The 21810-nt window shown below is 38.2% G+C and overlaps 1 protein-coding gene and 1 long non-coding RNA gene across 3 annotated transcripts in view; both read right to left on the bottom strand.

Annotated features, from left to right (window-relative positions):
* Positions 1-21656, bottom strand: part of prop1 (PROP paired-like homeobox 1) — a 31390-nt gene extending 9734 nt beyond the window's left edge. The window contains exons 1-2 of one of the 2 annotated variants that reach the window (XM_051916637.1): positions 20060-21656; positions 17028-17180 (exon numbers count right to left, since the gene is read on the bottom strand). In XM_051916637.1, the coding sequence (XP_051772597.1) occupies positions 17028-17055 (28 nt within the window). In that variant the 5' untranslated portion in view covers positions 17056-17180; positions 20060-21656. Of the gene's footprint in view, positions 1-17027 lie in introns of both variants that reach the window. The other variant, XM_051916635.1, reaches the window with a different exon arrangement.
* Positions 11344-16997, bottom strand: LOC127524771 (uncharacterized). The gene is made up of 2 exons (XR_007933164.1): positions 14423-16997; positions 11344-12763 (listed from the first exon to the last, which is right to left on the bottom strand). It is a non-coding gene; the product is annotated as an uncharacterized LOC127524771 (long non-coding RNA).
* Positions 21657-21810: the final 154 nt, after the last annotated feature.

The following is a 21810-nucleotide window of genomic DNA, read 5'->3' as shown; positions in this document are numbered from 1 at the left end:
TATGGTATAAAACATCTGCTCAAACTGAACAATTCCAAGTTACTAAAAGGTAACAACATTTTTCTGTGATTGTTATTACTCTAATATCAGGAGAGCACCCTCCTGAAAGTTACTAAATAAAATTAAATAAAACATTTCTGGTGAAAGGCAACATTTGATCAGCAGGTGAGTATGTTGAACAAATTAAAAGTGTTATATAGCCCATTGCATCATTCTGAGACTTACTGGGAGATTCTCTTGGGAGAGAATTGTCAGAAGACAAAAGAGGACAACAAGAGAATTACCAAAGCTTTAAGTGTGAAAATATAGCAAAAGTAACACAGAAACTGAAAAAGAATGGACTTATGACAAAGTCCCTGAAACAATCATGTCTTTATTTAAAGCTTTTATTTCATGACAAGTGATTTTTTTTTTTTTTTTTTTTTGCTAAGAAAAGAGCAGGAGAAATGCCCAGCAAGTGTCTCAGAGCTGGCAAAAGCTGTGAGAAGAGTTATTGTTTCATCTAAAACAGTAAGACACAACGTGCAGAAGTGAAGTCCATTGTTGTTGTCCACAAGGGAACTATTTAAAGCACAAGAAACTTATTTAGTCTTTTTCAAGGCCCATATTAACAAAATATAGACTTCTGGTAATCCATACTCTGGTCTCAAATGCATTCAAAATGAATGGCATGCATGGTTGAGGAGTACAGTGAGAAGTGCCTGGTTCCCACAGTGAAGTTCAGTGGTAGTAAAGTTCTTATATAGGGATGTATGAGTGCTGAAAGAATGGGGGAGTTGTACTTAATCAATGATATCATGAATTTACACACCATTGTGTGATGTAATACAACAACTTGAAACAGAAGATGCTACTTTCTCCTTATTCCCTGTATTTTGGGCACTTTTTTGAACATGACAATGATTCTACAGTATACATTCTCCCAAGGTGAAAATCTTCAGTGGACAAGTATTTCACCTGAGCGTAACACTATTGGGTACCTGTGGGGAATTTTGTAGAGAAGCAAGAAAACATGTTATCAAAACTAGCGCTGGATACCTGAGGTAATTTTATGTTACACTGTTTACTAGCCTGACATAATGATCTCATCGTATACTTCTCACCATTTATTCCGAGGATATGACCGATTGTTTTCCATATATCCATTTTCTTTAAAGTATCCTTGAAAAGGGGGTTTGAATTGTCAAACAGTGGTGGCTTTTTCTGGACCTCAGCGATTAACTTCTCCACAATGTCGTCTGCCATTTTAAATGCGTGAGCCCTTAAATTAGAATGGATTCTGATTGGCTGTCAGTGTTTTATCGTTCAACAGCTGGAAAAAAAATTGTTCTGAAAGTGATCCCAATGATATCGTTTCTCTATATACCATTATTGTTATAGCTGTGGTGTGGACAGTGCTGTTCTTTTATATTTAGAATGATTTTTAGAACTATAGCTGCGTCCGAAATCGCATACTGTTGAGTAGGTACTACATTTGAATTTAAATTTACTTCATGACCGTTGAAAAAGTATGTTATAGTACGAATGTGTGTAGTTTAAATGAATTCGGACGTACTACATCCGCCATGTTACTACTGTCACATGACCTACCAGCGTCAGTTACGTTCCTTCAACTCGATTCACAATTTCTCTCTCTGTTTTTCAAATACTATGAATTCAGACATACTACTCTGTTCGCATACTGGTTTTCACTTACTATAGAGAAGTATTCGATTTCGCAGCATATATCTTTATCGTTATCCTTATAGTTATCGTTCTTGATGTGAACGTGCATTTAGAGTTTTTACTGCCACCTATAGGTGTGGATGAATGAAGTTTCATTATTAACTACTGTTGGTGTACAGCAAAGCTGTTTATTTATCTTTATCTTTGTTCCTTTTCATGTTTTTACATCATCTTACTACATATATTGAAACAATGAACCTTCTTGGCTTCAATCTCAACCTATTTTCACAAATTTAGTGTTTTGTGTTGGTGCTGTTTCTGTCACAGCATGTTGGGTTTGTACCATTTAATCATGGATCACATGATTCCAGGTGCACTTGCAAATTCATCAAATTTGCTAACGCATCAGACACCTAAAATGTCAATCACAGGCTTGCCAACTAGACTATTTTTCTGGGCAATTAGTCAGCTATGATTAGTAGTACTGTAGTTGTGCAAGTCCTTGTGGCGCGTGTCGTGGAATTTGTCCTTGCTCTGTGGGTCATCGCAGGTTTGTTTAATCACTCCAGACTGCTTGTTTGGACATTTTATTTTTCATGCTATGACTCAGATCATAGCCTAAAGCACGCAAAAACACGACCACACACAAAAATATACACATGCATAAACATCCACAATATCAAACACTGTTGGAAATGGCAGACAGAACACGAAGACAGGCCAAGAAAATCACACGTTGCATGTTTTACATTTGTTCACACATGGACACTCGGCTCTCTGAATGTGTGTGCAACTGTGTTTATTTCTCAATGAAAACGTTCCCAGTACAGAAAGTTCATTTAAAGAACATAAACCATAATTTTTCTACCCTCAAAAGCCTTCGGTATTAGAGTGAAATCATCCCAGAGGACCAGGGAATGGCGTGACAGTCAGCCATTTTAAACTGCAGCCACAGCACAGCCCTCTCTGCGGTGACTAAGCCTGTGTGATGTTTGTGTGTATGAGAGTGACTGAGAATGTGTCATTGTGGGTACTCATCGGTTGCAGTATTAATTAGAACAAAGTCTTCATTTTTGTGCAAATCTCTCATCATGCCAATCACTAAAACCACACCCTCACAGCTAAAGCAAGAAACATTACAATCATTCTTACCCATACACGTCAAGTGAACGTAATAAGGACACATTACAGACATAATCCTACATCTAAAATATGAGTAAACACTGAACAAGTATCAAAAATAAAATTATGTGTATTGAAAATGTCTTCAAGAATGAATTTATTTCAAGCATTAAAAATAAATGTGTTTTATATTATTATTTTTATCATTAATCATTATTAGATATTATTATATTATATCATTTATAGTATACACGTACAATAGCATACATTGTATTTATTATAAAAACAAAAGCAAAACAGTGGAAAACATGCTCAAATATATACAGTGCTCAGCGTAAATGAGTACACCCCCTTTGAAAAGTAACATTTTAAACAATATCTCAATGAACACAAAAACAATTTCCAAAATGTTGACAAGACTAAGTTTAATATTACATCTGTTTAACTTATAACATGAAAGTAAGGTTAATAATATAACTTAGATTACACATTTTTCAGTTTTACTCAAATTAGGGTGATGCAAAAATGAGTACACCCCACAACAAAAACTACTTCATCTAGTACTTTGTATGGCCTCCGTGATTTTTAATGACAGCACCAAGTCTTCTAGGCATGGAATGAACAAGTTGGTGACATTTTGCAACATCTATCTTTTTCCATTCTTCAAGAATGACCTCCTTTAGAGACTGGATGCTGGATGGAGAGTGATGCTCAACTTGTCTCTTCAGAATTCCCCATAGGTGTTTGATTGGGTTCAGATCAGGAGCCACTGAATCACTTTCACCCTGTTCTTCTTCAGAAATCCAACACTGGCCTTAGATGTAAGTTTAGGATCACTGTCATGTTGGAAAAGTGCACGACGACCAAGGGCACGGAGTGATGGTAGCATCTTCTCTTTCAGTATAGAGCAGTACATCTGTGAAATTATGATGCCATCAATGAAATGCAGCTCCCCGACACCAGCAGCACTCATGCAGCCCCACATAAGGACACTGCCACCACCATGTTTCACTGTAGGCACCATGCATTTTTCTTTGTATTCCTCACCTTTGTGGCGCCATACAGTTTTGAAGCCATCAGTCTTTCTACTTTCTACTTCTTTAGATAACTGCAGTGAACTTGCATGCCGATTTTCTTCAACCCTTTTCATCAGAGGACACTTCTGTCGAGGTGTTAACTTCCGTGGACGACCTGGACGTCTCTTTTTTAAAATTTTTGTACCACTTTTGCTACAGTATTCTGACTAATAAGTAAAGCTTTGCTGATCTTCTTGTAGCCTTCACCTTTCTGGTGTAAAGAAATTATTTTCTTGTGACATTTCTCTTCCATGTGGTGCCATTGCTGACAGCATGAAATGGGAAGGGGTTTTAACACCCTTTTATAGCCAACTGTCTGCTGGACACCTGCGTAATGAATAATTAGACTCACCTGTGGTTGAATTCTTGTTAAATTAGACATTTGTAGTCTAAAATTTAGCTTTGCTCCAGAGACTTTCATTTGTAATCATTTTTGCATCACCCTAATTTGAGTAAAACTGAAAATTTTGTTTTCTAAGTTATATTATTAACCTTACTTTCATGTTATAAGTTAAACAGATGTTATATTAAACTTAGTCTTGTCAACATTTTGGAAATTGTTTTTGTGTTCACTGAGATATTGTTTAAATGTTACTTTTCAAAGGGGGTGTACTCATTTACGCTGAGCACTGTACATGTATTGAAAAGGCTGAAACATACGGTATGTATGATGAGATCAGTGTCATAAAATATCTTATTAACCTAACGTTTGTGGAAAGTTATACTGAATTTGACCTCCTATCATGTAAAGCTAGTACAAGGATACCAGAAAGGCCAGTGAATGGGCTGTGGGAGGTCCGACATTTTAAGACGTGGGCTGCATCCGAAATCACATAATTCCCTACTACTGTATATAGTAAGCAAAAAACAGTATGTGACAAAAGAAGTATGTCTGAATTCACAGTAGCCTATTCATGAAAGAGTAGGCAAAAGTCCCCGGATGACCTACTACTTCCCGCGAGATTCTGAAATGTGCATAAGATGGACACTTTACTATCCCATGAGGCCACGGGAGAAGATTTGTTAATGGCAGTGAAGCGATGCAACTGACACTGGTAGGTCACATGATAATGACAACATGGCAAATGTTGTACGTCTGGATTACATTCATACAACACACACTCATACTATATAGAATGTACTTTTTTAGCAAATGCAAAGTAATTACTTATTCAAAATAAGTACCTACTCAAGAGAGTATATGATTTTGGACACAGCTGTGACCATAAAAATAAGACAAATTATAAATAGTAAGAAATAGAGTCACAATTGCTAGATATAGTCGCATTGTGAGATATAAAGTGATACATTTTGAGTAATAAATGTGCTATTATGATATAAAAAGTCAAAATTGCAAGTGAGATGTAGTCTCAATTTTGAGAAATAAAGTTGCAATTGTGAGATATAAACTTCTAATAGCAAGATATAAAATCACAATTGCAAGATATAGCCGCGTTTTGATATATAAAGTCTCAAATCTGAGAAATAAAGATGCAAATGTGAGATATAAAGTTTCATTTAGCTTTATTTTACTTCTAATTGTGAGATATAAAGACGCATTTGCGGGATATAGTCACAAATTTTGAGAAATAAAGTTGCAATTGTGAGATATAGTACTTTGTGAAATAAAAAGTCTCATTTTTAAGAAATAAAGTTGCAATTGTGAGATATAAAGTCAAAATTAGCTTTATTTTTCTTCTCCAAGGCAAAACCCAGCTCACATTAAAAAAAAAAAAATGTCTGCAACTACAATCATCAGTCCAGCTAAACATAGTGTAAAAAGAATATATATCTTATTCACTTAATTTATTAAATCCACAGCTGTCATCATCTACTCCAGGAGTGTCTTGAAATAACAGAATCGTTAACAAATTATGTCATTCTGTGTTTTCCCTGATGTATTAGATTTTAGTAGCAACAGTTACTAGGTAGCTGTTCGAGGACATGATTGTGGGTGCTTGTGCAGAGAACAACCATGCATGCTATTCTCAATGAACCAGAACTGACTTGGCAGCTTTTCTCTCTCTCAAGCTTTCTCACTCCCTCCCTTCATCTCTCTCTCTCTCCCTCCCTTTCTGCCACATTCTCCCAAATCTCTGCTGAACTTTGCCCTTTGCAGACTCATGCCAAACCACAACGAACCTATGGAGGCCATGACGTCATTCTGAAATGAGAACGTGGAACAGCAGAAGCCAACAAAAAAATAAAAAAAATAAATAAGAGAAAGCAAGACTGTGGAATAATTATATAAAAGAGGGAGTGAATCAGGAAATAGCTTTCGGTTTGGGAAACACATCGAGCGAGAGGGAGCTTTGCCACAATTTAAATTAAAACAGGGTTTGAAAGAGCAGGGAGGAAATAATGCGAAATGGAAAGGCGAAAGAGCAGCGGCGGGGTAACCAGTCGATTTTGTTTTGAATCGTTTTTGTTTTTTGGTTTCTCCTCAGTATGCCCCCCATCCCGCGCCTCCTCTCTCTCTCGCACGCTGCCGTGCCTGGCGCTCTTTCTTTACACGTTTTTAATGGGTGTCTTCCCAATCAGGCTTTTACTGCAGGAAATTTCAGCACACCACATTGCGTGAGGCGACGAAGAGCTCCATTCTTGGCTGGGCTCTGCACCGTGCCAGGCTGCATCACGCTTGCCAGGGAGGAAGGGAGGTGAGGGGGAGGGGGGTTGTGGTGTGGGTCCCGTGCCAGCATTACAGCTCTGCAGTTTTTTTTCTTCTTCTCTGACAATAGCGAGTATGACCAAGCCACTGAGAAAAAGAAAACGACAGAACAGCAGGAGCGAGCAGACACTTTTCTCTGCTCTCCAATGTAAAGTCGCTTTTATTTGCACCACTGCTCTCCAGGTTTTGAGGTTTTACAGTGTCTTCAGCTGTGTCAATGTGAGCGAGGCCGTTTTTTTCTTCCGTTTGCTCGTTTCCGCCCTCTTCTTTCCACTCCCCTTTCTTATTTCTCATAGTTTGTTTTGTCAGATTTCCAGCAGTCTATGTGAGGCCTTTCTTTTCACCCTTCTCTATCCCATCATGCAGCCCCTTTCTTTTCTGTTTTGCCGCTTTTTTTTCCCATTCCACTCCAAAAACAGTGCTGTGGTCGAGCAGTGGTTGAATAGGAATAATATTTGCTGTACTTTGCCGCCTTCCTGGTCCTATTCTCCTCTAACAACGAGCCTTATTTTTAGCTGCGTGCAGGGTTTGGTCATTTCCTGCGGCTGGTGTCGTGTGACATTTGCAGTTTGGGACTTAAAGTAGGTTCTTACGGTTATGGTGCTTGTCCAAATGATCTGTGACCGGTTTGTCTTAGAGCAGTAGTTGATGGATAAGGTCTGTGTTAAGGGCTATTGTTCGTGTCTGGAGTTTGTGTCTGTAGGCAGATCTGGATGTAATACAGAGTAAAAAGTATTAATCACCATTACCAGGAAAACATCCACCCATAACTCCAGAGGACAACAGAGTAGGAAGAGGGGAGCAACATTTTTTACCACTAATACCGATCAGATCTGTGGAGTAATATCCTTTTTGAGATAGTTTTAAAAGACAATAGACCACATTAAATCTTATGTGATTGATTTAATTCAGAGCTATGTCTTCGACAGAGATTTAAAGATGGTAAATAGTAAATACTCTTGAGAGGTCCCCACAAAGTGATTGCAATTTCAACCGAGGGGGACAGTGATGAAGATTTTGTACCAGAATTGCTTACTGTGGCCCTGCTTCAGAAGATTTAGAAAATGGCGTCGAAGTCTCGACTAGTTTTATCATGTTTTTTGTCCTTATTTGAGCTTGACAGACATTGACACTATCAACAGAAAGTCTTCAAAATTTCCCCTTCTGTGCTCCACGACAAAAGAAAGTTAAATGTAGGGGTGGGCGCTATGACCTTTCACGATATGAGAAATTTAATTTCATGATAACGATATATATCACAATATACACCGACCAGGCATAACATTATGACCACCTTCCTAATATTGTGTTGGTCCCACTTTTGCTGCCAAAAAAGCCCTGTGACCCGTCGAGGCATGGACTCCACTAGACCCATGAAGGTGTGCTGTGGTATCTGGCACCAAGATGTTAGCAGCAGATCCTTTAAGACCTGTAAGTTGCGAGGTGGGGCCTCCATGGATCGGACTTGTTTGTTCAGCACATCCCACAGATGCTCGATTGGATTGAGATCTGGGGAATTTGGAGGCCAAGTCAACACTTCAAACTCGTTATTGTGCTCCTCAAACCATTCCTGAACCATTTTTGCTTTGTGGCAGGGCGCATTATCCTGCTGAAAGAGGCCACAGCCACCAGGGAATACCATTTCCATGGAAGGGTGTACATGGTCTGCAACAATGCTTAGGTAGGTGGTACGTGTCGAAGTAACATCCACATGGATGGCAGGACCCAAGGTTTCCTGGCAGAACATTGCCCAAAGCATCACACTGCCTCCGCCGGCTTGCCTTCTTCCCATAGTGCATCCTGGTGCCATGTGTTCTCCAGGTAAGCAATGCACACGCACCTGGCCAACCATGTGATGTAAAAGAAAACGTGATTCATCAGACCAGGCTATGCAGCCCCATACGCAACAAACTATGATGCACTGTGTATTCTGACACCTTTCTATTAGAACCAGCATTAACTTCTTGAGCAATTTGAGCTACAGTAGCGCGTCTGTTGGATCGGACCACACGGGCCAGCCTTCGCTCCCCACGTGCATTAATGAGCCTTGGCCGCCCATGACCCTGTCACCGGTTCACCACTGTTCCTTCCTTGGACCACTTTTGATAGATACTGACCACTGCAGACCGGGAACACCCCACAAAAGCTGCAGTTTTGGAGATGATCTGACCCAGTCATCTAGCCATCACAATTTGGCCCTTGTCAAATCCTTAAACTTGCCCATTTTTCCTGCTTCTAACACATCAACAGTTGGACAAATACAAAAATATGAATTAAACAAATGATTTTTTTTAGGTACAATATGTTTATTCAACATATTTAGAATTAGTACAGAAATTTATTCTGTATGAATTAAATATAAATGTATTCTTATTAAAGCTAAAAAAAGTTATTCCGTCAAGAGCAGTAAGTTATTTTCTCTTTTTTTTTTGATTCACATTAATGATACAGCGCAGCAGGTAGGTATATTAGGCTGCTGTCACTTTAAGACCAAACACACAGATCCATTATACTGATACACATCCGGTTTACACCCAACTGTTTACTTACACTTGAGATATAACCAACTGTGTTTACATGAATACTCCACACGATGGGCATTTTGACATAACTGCATGTGTATTTGACCATTCAAGCACAATAAGACGTGAAAAGAACTGAATTTGCGATCGTATGCAGAGAGACACAGCTTTCTGTGCTCATATTTACGCTGCGTGTCAGTCAGAGGGTGCACTGCACTGAGTTCTTTTTCACTGCTTATTGTGCTTAATAAAAAATTTTAACATTGAGCACATCCCAAATTCGCTATCACCTTCTGAGAGAGGCAGAGGTTCCTTTTAGAAATATGTTGCACTTATAATTATTTTTAACATCAAGCATGTCCTGCTCTTTATAATTCTCATTCATGCATTTCATTACTCTAAAGTGCCAATAGTTTTATATTTTTACATACTGCGATATACACGATATAGCAAATTCTCTATAACAATAGACTTTTTATACCGTGGTAGTCAAATAGGTTTGACAGAACATGATATTGAGATTATTTATTTACTGGGTGAATTGTCCCTTTAAATTTGTGTTTTCACCATCCACATCTTGATAGACCTTGGGGTTGTCAAAGTTATTTGATGTTGCTCTTTTGGTAGTTTTGTTATTTGTTGTGCAAAATGTTCTAATATAATGAAAACCATTGTTATATTTCTTTTGGCCCCTTGGAAATGTCACAAGCTGAATACAAACTTGCATAACCCATATAAAAGCTACAGTACAATGTGTTGGAGAAGCTGCTAGACCACAGCTCCAACACTAATGAAAGTAATTACATTTTCTCTTTGTCTTTTTAAACAAGACATGAAGAGGGAAACAAAACATTTCATCGAGCTCATGAATACATTACTGTTATGATCACAGTGCGGAGTCTAATTTAATCTGTAGTGTATAAATCCAGGGCCAGGACTCTCTAAACAGCCGTATCCCCTCCGGGAAAGGGGGGCGGGGGTGCTGAGATGGTGCAGTCTTGGACCCCCTTCAGCGCACTGGGAGATTTAAGAGCAGGATGAAAGGAACCTGGGCCACTCAGCGGTCACCACTCTCTGATTCATCTTTCTGGGAAAGAGCAGAGAGAGAGAAAACCACAGAAGGCTCCCTCCTTCTTTAGAGCTACAATCTCCCTGACAGGCTAATCAAGAGAACACAGAGAGATAGACTAAGGCTGAAAAATACTCAAGGCAAGATTGTGAAAAAAAACGCTTCTAGCTAGTTTTGATTTTGTGCATATTTGTGTTCAGAAATGTGTAGGACCACAATTCAAAATGTAACACACGTGTACCATTCTCAGCATTGCCACAAGGGGTGCTATAGCAGGTATTAGTGTAGTTAGTCTCTATGGTAAGTTTTCTCTTTTAGGGGTGCGTTTCCCGAACAACGATGTAATTCGCTGCTGAACTACCATAGTACGATGCATCGTTGAACAAATCAACTAGCTAGCTATTAAGTCCACATGTCATAAAAACAAGAAACTATGATTCTAACCACAGCTTGAGAGCTGTCGTTCCAACCACACAAGGTTGCGATGCAGTTTGCGAATGTTCATTTGAACGATGGTTTCGGGAAACACCAAATCGTTGAACTATGTAAGTAATGACGGAACTTGCGATGTTAGTTGGCTAACGATGCTTTTGGGAAACGCACCCCAGGTCAACAACTCATGCCAACAGTTTGCCGTAAACGCAATGAAAGTGCGTTCAAGTTCTCTGGTATTTATGAGTTGGGAAGTTGTAATTAGCACATCAGGTGGTTTCAAATAACTTTGGTCAGAGCGGATAGCAAAGATGTAATCTTTTAACTCTACTTCTGATGAATAAAGAATGCACATCAGGTGTGTTTTTGCTTTTCTATGTTTTTATTCAATTTAAGAAGGTGCTGTAAACTTAATTGATATGGTATATATTCTATTGCAATTGTACAATGTTATCGTGAAAATATTATGCAACTTTGCTAATTTTATTGTAAAAGAAAAATGAAAATCAATGAAAATGAAGAGTTTCCCACTCTGTGGTGGCGTTCAGATAAGTCTCTTAGATAACTCAAATATCTATATTAGTTCGCCAAAATGTAATATTTATGAGTAAAAAACATTATGGTTATTTAATATCTGTTTCCATACAAAGCTGCAAATTAAACCTGTGTGATAAATTGGAATATTGCATAAAACATTTGCGAATAAAGCACTGTTCTCATCCCATGAGTTTGTTGGGGTTTGACCCCATAAAGAGAGACCAATATTTTCAATGAAGACCAGAAGTCAAATTTGAAGTTCAATTAGTTGACAGAGTTTATAGGGCATAAAAAAGGCCATAGAAAATGAGTAAATGGATCCAGCCGGAAACTAACACTAGGACACACAATAATCAGGACTTATAGGCATATGGAAGAAAAGTTGACGTCATTTCTACAGGCTCTGATAGCTTAACAGTACAGATAATTCTAGCAACGTCTAAACTTGGTGTTCAGTTCTTTACGCAAATGTGGTTAAAGACAATATCTGTGACACACTCAGTTCTCATTCGTAAGCAACTAGAGGTGAGTCATACATTCTGCGAGGACACTTCTCATCTGGAAGGCTGACGAATTTTTCAGGAGAAAAGTTCCTTTGGCAATGTCATATGTCTACCACATTCCTAAACAGCCCCTGCAAAGACAAACATAGGCGATATCCTTTTCCTTCAAGGTTGAGTCAAATCACTAGGACAGAACAATGCATTCACACAGTGCAACATGAGCTGATATAAGCTTCTACTTATGATTCATTGTCACATTTTAACATACAGGATAGTGACCAATGGTGCTGTAAACCCTAACCCCCGGTTTCACAGACAAGGCTTAAGCTAGTCCTAGACTAAAATGCATGTTTGAGCTTTTTTAACTAAAAGCAACTTGCTCTGACATATCTTAAAATATGTCAGTGTCATTGTTTTGTCTCAAGATGCACACCAGTAATGTTTTTTTCTAGGGTTCGTTTATAAAAGATACGTAAATGCCCTAATTAAACTAAGGCCTAATCCTGGCTTAGTCTAAGCCCTGTCCGTGAAACCGGGCCTAAGAGTTACAAATGGCATGTATATGTGTTAGTGGATACAGGTGGGTTATTGATCTTCATGACCCTGCAGTAGGTACAGTTTTATTTACACATCTCATACAGCTATCATGAGAATATCAAAATTAAAATGAATAAGAACAAAAAAATCATTCTCTAGAACTCTTGATTCATTTGATGATTCCAAATCATTTTGATGACAGACTTTGGCTTAGGCATTTCAAAATGACTAAAACTATATTTTTAGATGGTGTGCAATGAGATTGGTCCACTGGTTAGTTCAGTTATCCAATCACCTGATATGTTGAGGCAAAGTCATGTTATGCATTGTAGCTTATGCTAGGGATACAATTCTCAATTTAATATTGAACCATTCGGTATGACATCCACGGTTCAAAATGCGCTTGTGAATTGTGCTTTGCCTTTAAATTTACGTGCATTTTATTTCTCTCTGAATGAACTCTATGCATGATCACTTCCGCATTTTTCCTCAGGGTGCATATTTACATCCGGTGCTGCGCCATTGTTCCTTACCTAGAGCTGTCAAAATGACTTGTGACTGCATTCAAAAATTTCCCTGGATTACTGTAAATGATGTCCATCGCATTGTGAGGCTGTCAACTGTCACACCATCTAGTGAAATGGAGAAGGGCATTAAACGTTTCAAGTTACTTCAACAACTTTGAGGAAGTTTTGATTATTTTATCTCTCGAGTTGTTCATTCATCCTGTGACAGCCCCGCAGGCTAGGATATGCAGTCTGTACCGGAAACACAAATGATTAGTTCACCTCTGAGTCTTCGGGTCTGAGCCATTCGTTCTTTTGTTGTGTGCCGTGACAGACGTATTGGATAAAGAAATTAGTTAAAGAGTTAGTTCATCTTTGGAACACAAATTAAGATATTTTTGATGAAATCCGATGGCTCAGTGAGGCCTCTATTGAGAGCAAAGCCACCGAACATCTCAAGATCCATAAAGGTACTAAAAACATATTTAAAACAGTTAATTTGAGCTCAGTGGTTCTACCTTAATATTATAAAGCGACGAGAAAACTTTTTGTGCGCAAAAAACAAAACAAAATGATGACTTTTAAACAATATCTCGTGATGGCTGATTTCAAAACACTGCTTCTGAGCTTTATGAATCTTTTGTTTTGAATTAGTGATTCAGATCTCCTATCAAACGGCTAAACTGCTGAAATCACGTGACTTTGGCGCTCCAAACCACTGATTCAATTCGTAAAGCTCCGAAGCAGTGTTTTGAATCACTGGATATTGTTGAAAAGTGTTATTTTGTTTTCTTTGGCGCACAAAAAGAAAAGTATTCTCGTCGCTTTATAATATTAAGGTAGAACCACTGTACTCACATGAACTGTTTTAAATGTTTTTAGTACCTTTATGGATCTTGAGAGGTTCAGTGGCTTTGCACTCAATAGAGGCCTCACTGAGCCATCGGATTTCATCAAAAATATCTTAATTTGTGTTCCGAAGATCAACGAAGGTCTTAGGGGTGTAGAACGACATGAGGGTGAGTAATGAATGACATTATTTTCATTTTTGGGTGAACTAACCCTTTAATAATTCCCAATCTTCCTTACAAACAAGCGCGTAGTTAGTTTTTTTTTTTTACTCTTACAGTTACGTGATGCGTTTCTGGTCTCAAATTTCTTCCAATTTATACATTAGTGAGCTGCCAGTGTTAATTTTAGTATATATTTAATTTACATTATACATTACACTAGGAATGTGTACAAGTGGATTTTTTTTTTTTTTTTGCTTAAAAAAGTTTGCTTAAATTGCAATAAAAAAAATTTTCTCCTTAACCTCTTACTGTTCCTGTCGCCTAAGCATAACAAAAAACACTCTGATGTGCCAAGTTTATGCGCATGTTTTCTAACCGAATAAAAAAAAATTGTTGAGCACTTTTTTTTTACGCATTTTAAGATTTTACGCACATCTTGCATTTCCATCCAGCATTTTTTTTTTATGCGATACCTCAAAATTTAAAAATGCATGGATGGAAAGGTAACTATTGACCCTTGTAAGAGTGACTGGAATCTTGCAAAGATGCAAATTATATGTTATCAATAGGGTTTCAACTTTTGCAATTTAGGACAATTGCTTTCATACTAATTGCAAACTGTACCAGAATTTACATGAACCAAACTCTAAACTCTTGTCTGTTTCACTGGTGCACATCCAAGTTCGGAAAAAATGCTTTGACACCTATCAAACGAGCCAAGCTCTGGCATCAAACAGACTTACAAAAAGCTCTAATGTGAAAGTGCTTTTACCCTCATTGCTCAAGTGTGCCTTTTAAAAAATGAGATAGTCCAGAAGTCCTTGAGGTTTAATCTTGCATCCAATCCACTGCGGCTCATGGAGCTGTTCCACATGATTTCAGATATTATGACATGCAGCCAATGGGGAATGAAATGCTAAACAAACATAAAATTTTCATAAAACCTTGTGATTTACAGTGTGATTTCACATGTTAATGAAAGCAGTAAAATAACCTACCAAGGGTTTTATGAATCACATCATTTCAGCTGTGGCCAGAGCTGTAACATTTGATCAAAATTCGCTTTCTAAACACTATTACTTGGCACAGTGGATTCTCAGTATCTGGGTCTAAAATGTAATGAGGGTGAAAACATCTTCTGCCAAGTCAAGGCCAAGTCATCTCCAAAACACAGTTAACAGTGGTCTAAACTGTGGCCATGAGTGCTTCATCTCAGAAACCACGGGTTTCCATTTTAAGGTTTACAATAATCCATCTCCATACATATTTTTTGCCACAAGAGCAACTAAACTGTATTGCATGAACACATTCAGTAGAGAGCCTACTAATCTTCTCAAAACTTTCCTCAAAATATATTTCACAGCTCTGCTCTGTGGCAATTAGAAATGCATATCAAAGTTTCTCATTAAGTCTATTTATCAAATAAATAAGTAAAATTCTTTTACATGCAGCTTAAGCCTAATTACCATGCTGACTTATTTATGTAAAATAAAATTCATGCAATCCTCTAAGTTGCCAAATGAATTTGCACCAAGAGAGTTTGATTGGACACAGTTTTGTTGGGGCAGAACAAAGGACTTATGCCTGTTTAGATACCCAATAGGTTTTAGTTTATCAGTCATTAACAAAGATTTGTTGCTTGTTGTTGATAATCAAAGGCAAAACAGGGGGGAGGGACATTCTCATTCTAGAAAGGATATGATTGGTATAGTCTGGACACGCCCATTAATGCAAGATGAGTCATTAATATTTTTAGACCACTTTCTCAGTAGAGATTGTAATTTTTGAATGTTTTGAATGAATCTTCTAAAAGATAATTTTGTCAACTTTTGTTCAACTATTTGTTATCTATGACCACAAAGTTAACACATACGGAGAAAAAAACAAAAAAAAAACAAACACATTTTGAGTGCATTGGTGCATGGGGTATATAACTTGTATTTAACTCAGTATATTGCTTCAAGTGAAGTTCCTAAACGTAATTTCGGGAGGAGTGAACCCATTTAATCTTTCACCTACTGGAACATACAGTCATGTGAAAAAGTTGGGACACCCTATTGAATTCCATGGTTTTCCATATCAGGACGTAATAAAAAATCATCTGGTCCTTAGCAGGTCTTAAAATTTGGAATATAAAACCTCAGATGAACAACAACACATGACATATCACACCAAGTCATTATTTATTTAACAAAAACTAGGCCAAAATGGAAAAGCCATGGGTGACAAACTAAGGACACCCTTATTGTTTCCTTAGGAATTAAGTGGGTAAGTAACGGTCAGGTACTGCTAATCAAATGCCTTTGATTAACTGATCATCAGCAAGTGTGAGCAGAAGTTTTGGTAGTTTGCTAATCTAGAGCCTTCAGGTGTGTGTTAACACAATGCCAAGGAGGAAAGACATCAGTAATGAGCTTAGAGAAGCAATTGTTGCTGCCATCAATCTGGGAAGGGTTATACAGCCATTTCCAAACAATTTCACAAGTGGAAGACATTCAGAACAGACACCAATCTTCCCAGGAGTGGACGTCCCAGAAAATTCACGCCAAGATCAGACCGTGTAATGCTCAGAGAAATTGCAGACAACCCAAGAACTACACCTCAGACTCTACAGACCTTAGTTAACATGTTAAATGATAAAGTCTATGACAGTACAGTTAGAAAAAGATGGGATAGTATGGCATGTTTGGAAGGGTTGCCAGGAGAAAGCCTCTTCTCTTCAAAAAAAAAAAAAAAAAAAAAAAAAAAATTGGCAGCATGGCTTAGGTTTGCAAAGTTGCATCTGAACAAACCACAAGACTTCTGGAACAAAGTCCTTTGGACAGACGAGACCAAAGTGAAGATGTTTGGCCATAATGCACAGCGCCAAGTTTGGTGAAAACTAAACACAGCATATCAGAACAAACACCTCATACCAAAAGTAAAGCATCCTGGTGAAGGGGTGATGATTTTGGCCTTGGACATCTACAGTCATTGAGTCGACCATGAACTCCTCTGTAAACCAAAGTATTTTAGAGTCAAATGTGAGGCCATCTGTCCAAAAGCTAAAGTGGGTCATGCAACTGGACAATGATCTCAAGGTGATCAGCAAATCTACAACAGAATGGCTGAAAAAGAAAATAATCAAGGTGTTGCAATGGCCCAGTCAAAGTCCAGACCTCATCCCGACTGAAACACTGTGGCGAGAGCTGTGCATAGACAAATGCCCACAAACCTCAATAAACTGGAGCAACATTGTAAAGAAGAATGGGCCAAATTTTTCCAAATTGTAAAATCTGCCAAGGACCAGATGATTTTTTATTATGTCCTGATACGGAAAACCATGGAATTCAATAGGGTGTCCTAACTTTTTGACATGACTGTAAGCAGCCACTCACCTTGCTCTGGCATCAGCTGTTTTGGCATCCTTCCACCTCCCCAACTCCACCATCATGTAGGCATCTTGCTACCAGACTCATCTTCCAAGCATCAGTAGTCCCACTGGGGGGTATATCTAAGCTCGAGTTGAAGCTGCTTCTGGAGCCCCTCCACTGCGACAGCAAGCCAAATACATTTAACCTTAATAGCTTAAAGATTATATGGGCAAACAAACTTCAAAACACACAGTAAAAAAAATAGTTTAAAATATAGAGTTTAAAAACAGCTCCATTTCTGTCCTTACAAAGTACTAGAATCTTTCCCCTTTAGACAGGAGAGCTGAAATTAAATCTCTGCAATTGGAGCCCCAGAGGGAGAAAGAGGGGAAGTGAAGGAGAGAGGGAGAGGCTGAAGAGGAAGGATTTTGTCAGGACTTCATAAACACGTACATAGAGTGGAATAACTATGCCAGGATTAAGACTGAGGAAAACTTTCCAGAGCTGGTTTGAGCCTTGCAGGCAGGCAAGAAAGAGAGAGAGAGAGAGAGAGAGAGAGAGAGAGAGAGAGAGAGAGAGAGAGGGAGAGAGGGAGAGAGAGAGAGAGAGAGAGAGAGGGAGAGACCAAAGCCCCCAGTCCTTAGGTTTACAGTAAGGCCAGCCAAACAACAATGATGCACTACAGTGAGAAGGTGGATATAACTATAGGGGTGAAAAGAGGATAGAGAGAGACAAATATCAAGAAATAATGCTTAGGAAAAGATATTTTGATGATCCAAAGCAGATGCTGATCTTGATGATAAGATGAAACTGAAACATCAGTTTTTTTTTTTTTTTTTTACAATTTTACATTCAGCTTGAGGAAACTTTAGAATGACTTCAGCTAAATTAAACACAGACCCTTGGTAGGACATATCCAGTATGAATTATGGCAGAATGAGATAATGGAAAAAATGAAAATGGCAGATTATATCATTTACTTGCCAGGTAAGAGTGTAAAATGACAAAAGGTTGAAAAATTGGAAAAAGATGAAATACTGGGTTGGAAAAAAAGCAGGTATTGAATAGCACTGAAAAGCAACAGATGCAGAAGTCTCTGCCAAAGGCAATAAATTCAACTAAAGGTTAAAGTCAATGTGAAATGCTGCTTGCAACCCATCTTATCTGATGCTAGACATTCAGTGACTATGTTTACATGTGTACCAATAATGTGATTATTTCCAATATTCAGAGTAAGGGCTAAATCGCAGTAAGATGCTTACATGAGCAAACCTCTTCAGTCCTGTTTACATGCAATTTTCATCATTCTGATAATTCCTAAGAATATTAAAATATGGAAGTGTCTCCAATGTCTCCACTTCAATGTTTTCAACCGTCAATATAATGCATTATATATTCATGTTACGCAATGCTGTCAACGCTGAACTCATTTTCTTCAGCACCCCAAATATGTGATGCCTTCTTTACCGCCATATTTACAAATCACTGCATGAGCATGACACATCATCCGTTTACATCACAAGCACATGTGCTCTTTCAGAGTGGAACAGATGCAATTAAAGTGTTTACATGCCTGTTTGTTATGATTAAAATTGGTATAGGCCACATATTTTACTACAATTATGGTTGCTACTATTATAAGCTTAATTGCAGCAATTATTTGAAGTGTTGTTTCCATGAGGTGAAGTTTAATCGCAATATTGCCTAAATCTCATTATTATTGCATTATAAGGGTGCATGTTAACGTAGCCACTGATAAAAATGTAGAGTGGGACATTGTGATGCAAAGAAAGTAGTGACATATCCAAGTGAAACAGATTATTGGAAAAGAAAACAATGTAGGAAAAAAAAAAAAAAAAAAAATGTAAATCAACGTTTGTTGATTGGATGAAGGCAAATCTATATGCAAGCTTACAGACAACTGTAAGGAAGGGGCGGGGTTTAAGCAGACTAAATAATTGGAGAAATCCGGCATGACATGATATTTTGAAAAACAGTTACGAGGTAATTTAAAAAAAAAAATTAAACATGTATGGATAAATCGCTAACAACGCTAATAAGATGATTTATATGCTTTTAGAAAATAGGGAGAATTTCCATTTCATGCCAACTTTAACAGGCAGTGATTGAGCAGTTTTTGGCTACACTATCAGAAAAAAAGGTACAAAAGCTTTCACTGGGGTGGTACCCCTTTAAAAGGTACACCTTTGTACCTAAAGAGTCCATATTAGTACTTCAAAGGTACATATTGGTACCAATATAGCACCTAAATGGTACATATTATGCCTCGTTTTCACCGAGCGGTACCGGACAGTACAGTACAGTTCAGTATGTTTCGGGACTGTAAACTCCGGCTTGCGTTTCCACCGCCAACAGTACCCTTACTTGATAGGCGTGGTGTATGCCGGAAAGTAGCGATCGATGTCATTCTCACTCGAAGAAGAAAGCGACACATTAAATAACAATGGATGACATAGAGCAGATCTTGTTCTTGCTTCTTGGCATGTGGCTGTTTGTCACAAGAAGAAAGGGTATTGTGTTTCAACTTTATTAAAAAATGGCACCTCTTCTGTTGTCATTCCCCTTGTAGCACGCGCAAGTGACGATTCTCTGTCAACCAATCAACGTTCTGCAGTGAGTCTAGCTCCACCCTTTAGTACCGGATAGTACCATTATTACTTATTTCTAATCTAACTTTTTGGGGTTACTGAAACATATTCTTACATGTGAAAAAAATACACACTTTTAAGACCCCCCGCTTTTTGAGGTTCCTTAATTAGGGTGGACAGAGTCCCCACCCCCATTATTCACACCCTGACTGTACTGTTGAGACATGTTGCAGCTGGTGTGATCGCTTTTCCTATTATGTATGACGAGAACGTGTTAATGAATAATTGTACCCTGTATACTCCATATATGTGGTTCTCTGTCATGTATTTTCCACATTGAGTTGACACAGGCACTGTGCCAGTTGTACATATGACATGTTTATTGAGGACTAAAACTGTGCCAAAAGGACTTAAGCACACCTCCCATTTCAAGAAGTTTAATCTCACCAGTACATGGCAGAGTCGTCATATTTTCACGAGCTTGTGGTTAATCCACTGTAGGAGAACAGAACAGTGAGGCTTGTTCCTCCAGATGACAGTACGATAGTGATGGCTGTTTTTCTTGGCTCTGGTGGCCAGGCTGGCGTGCACGAAGCTGATTTAGGCCCTGCCCTCTCCTCCTGGACTTGACGGCTGCCTTCCACACTGGGTGTAAAATACTGTCTGGGGATGTATTTCTGGTATGAAATATGGAAGGGAGCCTGTGCATGTGCATTTAGGCAGGAAGAGGTGAGAGAGAGGTCACTGTTCACTTTGCTGCCACAGACTTGGAGGCCATCCAGCGCAAAAGAGACAGCGGCTTTTTCTCCCTCTCTCATTCTGCTCTGCATATGGATGATGTGCGGAGATATGAGGCATGAGAAAAGCGCACACACGTGTTTTGAGCGAGAGCTCTGGAGGTATGCTGGCTATGGAAAGCATGAGCAGAGATGGGAATGTCTCTGTGATCTAAATGAGAGACTCATAACTAGGACAGCTTTTCATTCACCCCATTGACCAGATCACATTCATCAAAGAGGAAAACAAATATGAATAAACCAAATCCACCGGATAGAACTTGATATGTACGCACAGTGTGCTATAAAGAGCAGAAAACTAGAGTGTTGTTTTCAGAGATCAGCTTTCATTGATGGTCCAGCAGTGTTTGCGCATTGAATAATGTAATTTTCAATAAAGTAAACATAAATGGCCTCTTTTCTTCTGCTCAGCTCTCTTGTCCAAAGGATATGTTCAATTATTCACAAGCTTTGGGTGGGTAATGTGTAATTGATAACCTGCATGCTATTTATATTTCATTTCAAAAGGACAAATAATACTGCTGACCTCCAGGCCTCCAGCTCATGTGAATTTCTATGATGGAATATTATGGAATACAATTAGATGATTTTTGTTATTGAAGTCAACATGAAACCGCCACTGCGTCATGTTTTACTTTCAAAATATAAGAGAAACAACATAAAAATTTATTTAAAAAAAAAGTCAGGTATGATTTTATCCAACGGGATTGGATAGTGAAATGTTGGTTAGAGGGGAGGGTTTGAAAAATAAGAGGGCCTGGTGGATGCTGATAATAAAGTATTTCAAAGATATTTTTTCATTGCACTGATGAACGGTGCACAAAAAAGTCAGGAATGTACATTATAGTTAACCTAAAAATGAATTCTGTCATCATTTACAGTTGTAGGGCACCATTGACTTCCATAGTAGTTTTTTTTCTTTCTTTTTTTCATACTACACAAGTCAATGGTTCCCCACAACTGTTTGGTTACAAACATTCTTCAAAATATCTTCCTTTGTGTTCAGCAGAACAAATTTATACAGGTTTGGAACAACTTGAGGGTGAGTAAATAATGACAGAATTTTCACAAAAAGTATTCTTGTCACTTCATAACATTAAGGTTGAACCACTGTAGTCACATGAACTGTTTTAAATACGTCTTTAGTAGCTTTCTGGGCATTGAAAGTGTTAATTGTCTTGCTGGCAATGGAGGCCTCACTGAGCCATCAGATTTTATGAAAAATATCTTAATTTGTGTTCCGAAGATGAACAAAGGTCTTACGTGTGTGGAACACAAGGGTGAGTAATTAATGACAGAATTTTCATTTTTGGGTGAACTAACCCAATTTAAAGTATACCTGGGACAGAATGTCACATAAAGTGACAAATACAGCTTATGAAAGATGCATGCGTATCAAGT

The sequence above is a fragment of the Ctenopharyngodon idella genome, chromosome 13, assembly GCF_019924925.1.
Source record: "Ctenopharyngodon idella isolate HZGC_01 chromosome 13, HZGC01, whole genome shotgun sequence".
NCBI lineage: Eukaryota > Metazoa > Chordata > Actinopteri > Cypriniformes > Xenocyprididae > Ctenopharyngodon > Ctenopharyngodon idella.
Note: the sequence above shows the minus strand (reverse complement) of the source record. Positions and strands in the feature narration are given on the sequence as shown.